The 10,000-nt window shown below is 54.0% G+C and overlaps 1 protein-coding gene across 1 annotated transcript in view; it reads left to right on the top strand.

Annotated features, from left to right (window-relative positions):
• Window positions 1-10,000, top strand: part of LOC124022035 (ELKS/Rab6-interacting/CAST family member 1-like) — a gene marked incomplete at its 5' end in the record, with an annotated part of 162,056 nt that overhangs the window by 95,859 nt on the left and 56,197 nt on the right. Inside the window, one exon of the mRNA XM_046337084.1 lies at window positions 1,786-1,971. Within this exon, the coding sequence (XP_046193040.1) occupies window positions 1,786-1,971 (186 nt within the window). The remainder of the gene's footprint in view (window positions 1-1,785; window positions 1,972-10,000) is intronic.

Here is a 10,000-nt window from a genome sequence, read left to right on the forward strand (position 1 = left end):
TAGGAGAGGGCCTAGAACAGAGCCCTGGGGGACACCAGTGGTGAGAGCGCGTGGTGAGGAGACAGATTCTCGCCACGCCACCTGGTAGGAGCGACCTGTCAGGTAGGACGCAATCCAAGCGTGGGCCGCGCCGGAGATGCCCAACTCGGAGAGGGTGGAGAGGAGGATCTGATGGTTCACAGTATCGAAGGCAGCCGATAGATCTAGAAGGATGAGAGCAGAGGAGAGAGAGTTAGCTTTAGCAGTGCGGAGCGCCTCCGTGATACAGAGGAGAGCAGTCTCAGTTGAATGACTAGTCTTGAAACCTGACTGATTTGGATCAAGAAGGTCATTCAGAGAGAGATAGCGGGAGAGCTGGCCAAGGACGGCACGTTCAAGAGTTTTGGAGAGAAAAGAAAGAAGGGATACTGGTCTGTAGTTGTTGACATCGGAGGGATCGAGTGTAGGTTTTTTCAGAAGGGGTGCAACTCTCGCAGGTTGTTGAGCGGCCGGCCGTCACAAGACGCGAGATTTCATCTGGAGAGAGAGGGGAGAAAGAGGTCAGAGCACAGGGTAGGGCAGTGTGAGCAGAACCAGCGGTGTCGTTTGACTTAGCAAACGAGGATCGGATGTCGTCGACCTTCTTTTCAAAATGGTTGACGAAGTCATCTGCAGAGAGGGAGGAGGGGGGGGGGGAGGATTCAGGAGGGAGGAGAAGGTGGCAAAGAGCTTCCTAGGGTTAGAGGCAGATGCTTGGAATTTAGAGTGGTAGAAAGTGGCTTTAGCAGCAGAGACAGAGGAGGAAAATGTAGAGAGGAGGGAGCGAAAGGATGCCAGGTCCGCAGGGAGGCGAGTTTTCCTCCATTTCCGCTCGGCTGCCCGGAGCCCTGTTCTGTGAGCTCGCAATGAGTCATCGAGCCACGGAGCGGGAGGGGAGGACCGAGCCACGGAGCGGGAGGGAGGACCGAGCCGGCCTGGAGGATAGGGGACATAGAGAGTCAAAGGATGCAGAGAGGGAGGAGAGGAGGGAGGTTCTGTGAGCTCACACACACACACACACACACACACACACACACACACACACACACACACACACACACACACACACACACACACACACACACACACACACACACACACACACACACACACACACACACACACACGTGGATCAGGTTCAGCTGTGTTTGCACAGTTCAGTAGATCTAATAGCCTACACACACACACACACACACACACACACACACACACACACACACACACACACACACACACACACACACACACACACACACACACACACACACACACACACACACACACACACACACACACACACATTGGGTCACAATTCACACACACTGGGTCACCAAAACCCCACCTTGAGATGCCTCTGCCACCACCTAATCCAGGCATAAATAGCTGCCTCTCCATAGATCTTCATTAGGCAGAACCCTGGTCATATCTGTGGTAGAGGGGTAGACAGTGGGAGTATAGAAAGAGCTTTACAACGACAGTGTCTCAGTGTTTCAGAGCTTTCTGAGATGTTTAGAGGTGTGTTGAATAGCTCCTATTCATCCAGCCCCACTGTGGGGTGTCCTGGGAACCCTTTTCAATCATTCTCCCCTTCATTCCTCTGTGATGAGATGGAACGGAGTAGATGGTGTAAGATGGTGTAAGATGGTGTGTTCATTCAGCTGCTGCATGTGCTGTCCTTCATCCTCATCGAGCCTGTCTCTATTCACTTCCTACTCCACTTCCCATGGAGCCACGTTTCAACTGTCTCTCCTCCTCCTCCTCCTCCAGATCATCCCTCCTCTCCTGGACCTGAACCAGAACCGCAGTAAGCTGAAGATGTATATTGGTCACCTGAGAGACCTGTGTCAGGAGAGAGACCCCCAGATCCTGCAGGACCTGACACCTCCCTCCTCCTACCACAACTCTCAACACACCGCCTGGGAGACACAGCTTCACAACATGACCCCAGAGCAGGTAGGAGTCTGACCTCTAACCCCTGACCCCTAACCCTTCCTCCTACCACAGCTCTCAACACACCGCCTGGGAGACACAGCTTCACAACATGACCCCAGAGCAGGTAGGACTCTGACCTCTAACCCCTGACCGCTAACCCCTCTCCAGTACTAGAGTTTTTCAGAGCCAGCTGGTGTTGGCATGTCTATGTCCTGATTCCCTCTGGACTGGGTTCTGATTCAATCAAACCAATGATGATCATTCAATTCACTTTGAGCAGTAAGGTTCAGCTGTTCAGTAGATCTAATAGCCTACACACACACACACACACACACACACACACACACACACACACACACACACACACACACACACACACACACACACACACACACACACACACACACACACACACACACACACACACACACACACACACACACACACTCACATATTTTAATTTTAATTTTTTAATTTTACCTTTATTTAACCAGGCAAGTCAGTTAAGAACATATTCTTATTTTCAATGACGGCCTGGGAACAGTGGGTTAACTGCCTGTTCAGGGGCAGAACGACAGATTTGTACCTTGTCAGCTCAGGGGTTTGAACTTGCAACCTTCCGGTTACTAGTCCAACGCTCTAACCACTAGGCTACACTGCCGCCCCCACCCACACACACACACACACACACACACACACACACACACACGCACGCACGCGCACACACACACACACACACACACACACACACACACGCACACGCACACACACACACACAGCCTAGTTAAGTAAAGGTTCAATAAAACAATGAATAAATGAAGTACACACACAGTTAGGGAACCTCAGTCACTGAGGAAAGTCTCCTACAGAAACAGCATTGATGGAGCCTTTCTCTCCTGTTCTGTGGACAGAAAACTCCCCCCCGACAAAACAGAGTTTACTCTCGGAAAAATCAAATAAATATCTTAAAGATGGTTTGTTCTTCAGCCAAACGGTTGTCATCGGGTAGACCACATGAAGAAAATAAATGCTTTTCAATATTGTCGTCTCGAGCCAAAAACCTGCCTTGTATTCAGTCCCCCCCCCAGCTAGAAAACAGTCCCCCCCAGCCCAGCTAGAAAACAGTCCCCCCCCCAGCCCAGCTAGAAAACAGTCCCCCCCCCAGCCCAGCTAGAAAACAGCCCCCCCAGCCCAGCTAGAAAACAGTCCCCCCCAGCCCGGCTAGAAAACAGTCCCCCCAGCCCAGCTAGAAAACAGTCCCCCCCCAGCCCAGCTAGAAAACAGTCCCCCCCCCCCAGCCCAGCTAAAAACAGTCCCCAGCCCAGCTAGAAAACAGTCCCCCCCCAGCTAGCCCAGCTAGAAAACAGTCCCCCCCAGCCCAGCTAGAAAACAGTCCCCCCCCAGCCCAGCTAGAAAACAGTCCCCCAGCCCAGCTAGAAAACAGTCCCCCCCAGCCCAGCTAGAAAACAGTCCCCCCCAGCCCAGCTAGAAAACAGTCCCCCCCAGCCCAGCTAGAAAACAGTCCCCCCCCCAGCCCAGCTAGAAAACAGTCCCCCCCCAGCCCAGCTAGAAAACAGTCCCCCCCAGCCCAGCTAGAAAACAGTCCCCCCAGCCCAGCTAGAAAACAGTCCCCCCAGCTAGAAAACAGTCCCCCCCAGCCCAGCTAGAAAACAGTCCCCCCCCAGCCCAGCTAGAAAACAGTCCCCCCCAGCCCAGCTAGAAAACAGTCCCCCCCAGCCCAGCTAGAAAACAGTCCCCCCAGCCCAGCTAGAAAACAGTCCCCCCCCAGCCCAGCTAGAAAACAGTCCCCCCCCCCAGCCCAGCTAGAAAACAGTCCCCCCCCAGCCCAGCTAGAAAACAGTCCCCCCCTAGAAAAAAACAGTCCCCCCAGCTAGAAAACAGTCCCCCCAGCCCAGCTAGAAAACAGTCCCCCCCAGCTAGAAAACAGTCCCCCCAGCCCAGCTAGAAAACAGTCCCCCCTAGAAAACAGCCCAGCTAGAAAACAGTCCCCCCCAGCCCAGCTAGAAAACAGTCCCCCCCAGCCCAGCTAGAAAACAGTCCCCCCCCCAGCCCAGCTAGAAAACAGTCCCCCCCCAGCTAGAAAACAGTCCCCCCCCCAGCTAGAAAACAGTCCCCCCCCCAGCCCAGCTAGAAAACAGTCCCCCCCAGCCCAGCTAGAAAACAGTCCCCCCCCAGCCCAGCTAGAAAACAGTCCCCCCCCAGCTAGAAAACAGTCCCCCAGCCCAGCTAGAAAACAGTCCCCCCCAGCTAGAAAACAGTCCCCCCAGCCCAGCTAGAAAACAGTCCCCCCCCCCAGCCCAGCTAGAAAACAGTCCCCCCCAGCCCAGCTAGAAAACAGTCCCCCCAGCCCAGCCAGTCCCCCCCCCAGCTAGAAAACAGTCCCCCCAGCCCAGCTAGAAAACAGTCCCCCCCAGCCCAGCTAGAAAACAGTCCCCCCCAGCCCAGCTAGAAAACAGTCCCCCCCCAGCCCAGCTAGAAAACAGTCCCCCCAGCCCGGCTAGAAAACAGTCCCCCAGCCCAGCTAGAAAACAGTTCCCCCCCCAGCTAGCCCGGCTAGAAAACAGTCCCCCCCAGCCCAGCTAGAAAACAGTCCCCCCCAGCCCAGCTAGAAAACAGTCCCCCCAGCCCAGCTAGAAAACAGTCCCCCAGCCCAGCTAGAAAACAGTCCCCCCAGCCCAGCTAGAAAACAGTCCCCCCCAGCCCCCCTCAGCCCAGCTAGAAAACAGTCCCCCCCAGCCCAGCTAGAAAACAGTCCCCCCCCCAGCCCAGCTAGAAAACAGTCCCCCCCAGCCCAGCTAGAAAACAGTCCCCCAGCCCAGCTAGAAAACAGTCCAGTATTGTAGAGGTTCTGGCACCATCGTCTCAGATCACTCTCTCTTTCCTCTGGAGAGAAGCCTGTTGTTTTAGCAGGAGTACAATGTATATCTAGACTTCCAGACAATTTATATTCCCTGCTCTTACAGAACCCAACAAAACCTTACAAATGACTGTGAAGCTGGAAAGAGTTGAACCCTTTTCTAATCTAAGTGTCAATTTACAGACAATTTACTGTGTTGGGCTGAGGACGGGGCTGGGGATAGTTATGTGTTGACGATAGAAGTGAGGAGTACACAGTTGTAGATTAGGGAGGGAGGGAGGGAGGGGGAGGGAGGGAGGGAGGGAGGGGGAGGGAGGGAGGGAGGCAGAGAGAGAGAGAGAGAGAGAGAGAGAGAGAGAGAGAGAGAGAGAGAGAGAGAGAGAGAGAGAGAGAGAGAGAGAGAGAGAGAGAAGGCAGAGAGAGAGAGAGAGAGAGAGAGAGAGAGAGAGAGAGAGAGAGAGAGAGAGAGAGAGAGAGAGAGAGAGAGAGAGAGAGAGAGAGAGAGAGAGAGATGGTTTTTATTGTGAGATGATGCTGACTCCTCCTCCATCTCCTCTTCTGTTTAGCTTCAACACTTCTTCCCACTCCCTCACTCCTCTTCGTCTTCCTCCTCCTTTTCCTCCAGTTAAGGAAATGCATGGTGTTGTTTTGGGTTGTCTTTAGTAAAGAGTGAAACTGTAAATGAGATTAATAAAATAGTCTATATTGGCCTATTTACTTTCTCTAGTGACACATTCCACTCTATAACGAGATACTAATGACATTTACACAGAGTAGGGCCTATGAGAGGCACACACACACACACACACACACACACACACACACACACACACACACACACACACACACACACACACACACACACACACACACACACACACACACACACACACACACACACACACACACACACACACACACACACTGGGTATGGTGTTGTAACGTCAGAGCAGGGCTGGGGCGAGTCAGGGCTAGGAGCAGGGGCGAGTCAGGGCTAGGAGCAGGGACCAGGGGCGAGTCAGGGCTAAGAGCAGGGACCAGGGACAAGTCAGGGCTAGGAGCAGGGACCAGGGACAAGTCAGGGCTAGGAGCAGGGACCAGGGGAGAGTCAGGGCTAGGAGCAGGGACCAGGGGAGAGTCAGGGCTAGGAGCAGGGACCAGGGGAGAGTCAGGGCTAGGAGCAGGGACCAGGGGAGAGTCAGGGCTAGGAGCAGGGACCAGGGGAGAGTCAGGGCTAGGATCAGGGACCAGGGGAGAGTCAGGGCTAGGAGCAGGGACCAGGGGAGAGTCAGGGCTAGGAGCAGGGACCAGGGGAGAGTCGGGGCTAGGAGCAGGGACCAGGGGCGAGTCAGGGCTAAGAGCAGGGACCAGGGACAAGTCAGGGCTAGGAGCAGGGACCAGGGGAGAGTCAGGGCTAAGAGCAGGGACCAGGGGCGAGTCAGGGCTAGGAGCAGGGACCAGGGGCGAGTCAGGGCTAAGAGCAGGGACCAGGGACAAGTCAGGGCTAGGAGCAGGGACCAGGGGCGAGTCAGGGCTAGGAGCAGGGACCAGGGGAGAGTCAGGGCTAGGAGCAGGGACCAGGGGAGAGTCAGGGCTAGGAGCAGGGACCAGGGGCGAGTCAGGGCTAGGAGCAGGGACCAGGGGAGAGTCAGGGCTAGGAGCAGGGACCAGGGGAGAGTCAGGGCTAGGAGCAGGGACCAGGGGCGAGTCAGGGCTAGGAGCAGGGACCAGGGACAAGTCAGGGCTAGGAGCAGGGACCAGGGGAGAGTCAGGGCTAGGAGCAGAGCAGGGACCAGGGGAGAGTCAGGGCAGGGACCAGGGGAGAGTCAGGGCTAGGAGCAGGGACCAGGGGAGAGTCAGGGCTAGGAGCAGGGACCAGGGGAGAGTCAGGGCTAGGAGCAGGGACCAGGGGAGAGTCAGGGCTAGGAGCAGGGACCAGGGGAGAGTCAGGGCTAGGAGCAGGGACCAGGGACAGGGCTAGGAGCAGGGACCAGGGGCGAGTCAGGGCTAAGAGCAGGGACCAGGGACAAGTCAGGGCTAGGAGCAGGGACCAGGGGCGAGTCAGGGCTAGGAGCAGGGACCAGGGGCGAGTCAGGGCTAAGAGCAGGGACCAGGGACAAGTCAGGGCTAGGAGCAGGTTTGTCTGTTGTTGTGACCTAGATGAAGATCAGATCAAATGTTTGACCAATTCACACAGACATCCAGGTAATTCCAAAGGGTTCACCTTCTTTTCTTGCCACTATAAATTATTAATATTGAAACTTGTGGAAAAGTTGGCCTCCGTTTCTACGTAACGCAAATGTTGCATATATTTCCAAACTCCCCACTGGTCCATATTGAAAACATATGAAATACCAGAGAAAACATTTGCCAAATGGAATACATACGTAGAGGATTGCTAGCCTATAGCTGCTTCCCTGTACCCCACTAACTCAAGACACAGCCATGTTATGATGGAGGGTTCAGCCATACAACCAGTCTCCAAGTGTGACAAAACGTTGTCACACACACACAGCACATCCATCCGTTACAGTACAGCAACAGTACTGGTCTCCAGGGACAACAACAGTACTGGTCTCCAGAGACAACAACAGTACTGGTCTCCAGAGGAACAACGACAGTACTGGTCTCCAGAGACAACAACAGTACTGGTCTCCAGAGACAACAACAGGGACATTTACATTTATATTTAAGTCATTTAGCAGACGCTCTTATCCAGAGCGACTTACAAATTGGTGCATTCACCTTATGACATCCAGTGGAACAGTCACTTTACAATAGTGCATCTAAATCTTAAAGGTGGGGGGGTGAGAGGGATTACTTATCCTATCCTAGGTATTCCTTAAAGAGGTGGGGTTTCAGGTGTCTCCGGAAGGTGGTGATTGACTCCGCTGTCCTGGCGTCGTGAGGGAGTTTGTTCCACCATTGGGGGGACAGAGCAGCGAACAGTTTTGACTGGGCTGAGCGGGAGCTGTACTTCCTCAGTGGTAGGGAGGCGAGCAGGCCAGAGGTGGATGAACGCAGTGCCCTTGTTTGGGTGTAGGGCCTGATCAGAGCCTGGAGGTACTGAGGTGCCGTTCCCCTCACAGCTCCGTAGGCAAGCACCATGGTCTTGTAGCGGATGCGAGCTTCAACTGGAAGCCAGTGGAGAGAACGGAGGAGCGGGGTGACGTGAGAGAACTTGGGAAGGTTGAACACCAGACGGGCTGCGGCGTTCTGGATGAGTTGAAGGGGTTTAATGGCACAGGCAGGGAGCCCAGCCAACAGCGAGTTGCAGTAATCCAGACGGGAGATGACAAGTGCCTGGATTAGGACCTGCGCCGCTTCCTGTGTGAGGCAGGGTCGTACTCTGCGGATGTTGTAGAGCATGAACCTACAGGAACGGGCCACCGCCTTGATGTTGGTTGAGAACGACAGGGTGTTGTCCAGGATCACGCCAAGGTTCTTAGCGCTCTGGGAGGAGGACACAATGGAGTTGGTCTCCAACAGTACTGGTCTCCAGAGACAACAACGGTACTGGTCTCCAGGGACAACAACAGTGCTGGTCTCCAGGGACAACAACAGTACTGGTCTCCAGGGACAACAACAGTACTGGTCTCCAGAGACAACAACAGGGACAACAACAGTACTGCTCTCCAGAGGAACAACAACAGTACTGGTCTCCAGGGACAACAACAGTACTGGTCTCCAGAGACAACAACAGGGACAACAACAGTACTGCTCTCCAGAGGAACAACAACAGTACTGGTCTCCAGGGACAACAACAGTACTGGTCTCCAGAGACAACAACAGTACTGGTCTCCAGGGACAACAACATTACTGGTCTCCAGAGACAACAACAGTACTGGTCTCCAGAGGAACAACAACAGTACTGGTCTCCAGGGACAACAACAGTACTGGTCTCCAGAGACAACAACAGTACTGGTCTCCAGGGACAACAACATTACTGGTCTCCAGAGACAACAACAGTACTGGTCTCCAGAGGAACAACAACAGTACTGGTCTCCAGGGACAACAACATTACTGGTCTCCAGAGACAACAACAGTACTGGTCTCCAGGGACAACAACAGTACTGCTCTCCAGAGGAACAACAACAGTACTGGTCTCCAGGGACAACAACAGTACTGGTCTCCAGAGACAACAACAGGGACAACAACAGGGACAACAACAGTACTGCTCTCCAGAGACAACAACAGTACTGGTCTCCAGAGACAACAACAGTACTGGTCTCCAGAGACAACAACAGTACTGGTCTCCAGAGACAACAACAGTACTGGTCTCCAGAGACAACAACAGGGACAACAACAGTACTGGTCTCCAGAGACAACAACAGTACTGGTCTCCAGAGACAACAACAGTACTGGTCTCCAGGGACAACAACATTACTGGTCTCCAGAGACAACAACAGTACTGGTTTCCAGAGGAACAACAACAGTACTGGTCTCCAGGGACAACAACATTACTGGTCTCCAGAGACAACAACACTACTGGTCTCCAGAGGAACAACAACACTACTGGTCTCCAGAGGAACAACAACACTACTGGTCTCCAGAGGAACAACAACACTACTGGTCTCCAGAGGAACAACAACAGTACTGGTCTCCAGGGACAACAACAGGGATCCGTTTGAGATGTGGTTGCTGAATGTAATATAACACCATGTCACTGTGACTGATCACATCCATTACCTTTCTGTCCCCTGCCTCCCTACTTCCCCTCATTCTCCACCCCTCCCTCTTCCTCCCTCCTTCCCCTCCTTCTCCTTCTACTCCCTCCTTCTCCCTCTCCTCCCTTCTACTCCTCCCTCGTTCTCCTACTTCTTCCCCTCATTCTCCACCCCTCCCTCTTCCTCCCTCCTTCTCCTCCCTCCTCCTTCTCCTACTCCCTCCTTCTCCCTCTCCTCCCTTCTACTCCTCCCTCGTTCTCCTACTTCTCCCTTCTCCCTCCTTCTCCTCCTTCTCCCTTCTCCTCCCCTACCTCTTCCTCACTCCTCCCTTCTCCTCCCTCCTTCTCCTTCCCCTCTTTCTTCCTCCCTCCTCTCTCTATGATATATGCTGTTTTCCTGTAATGAGATCAGGTCAACTGTGTACTTATCTGACCAGACATCTCACCCTGTGTCAGAGAGGGGGGGTGGAAGAGAGAGCCAGAGGGAGCGAGAGAGACAGAGAGAG

Source organism: Oncorhynchus gorbuscha, unplaced genomic scaffold (genome assembly GCF_021184085.1).
Source record: "Oncorhynchus gorbuscha isolate QuinsamMale2020 ecotype Even-year unplaced genomic scaffold, OgorEven_v1.0 Un_scaffold_1275, whole genome shotgun sequence".
Classification (NCBI taxonomy): domain Eukaryota; kingdom Metazoa; phylum Chordata; class Actinopteri; order Salmoniformes; family Salmonidae; genus Oncorhynchus; species Oncorhynchus gorbuscha.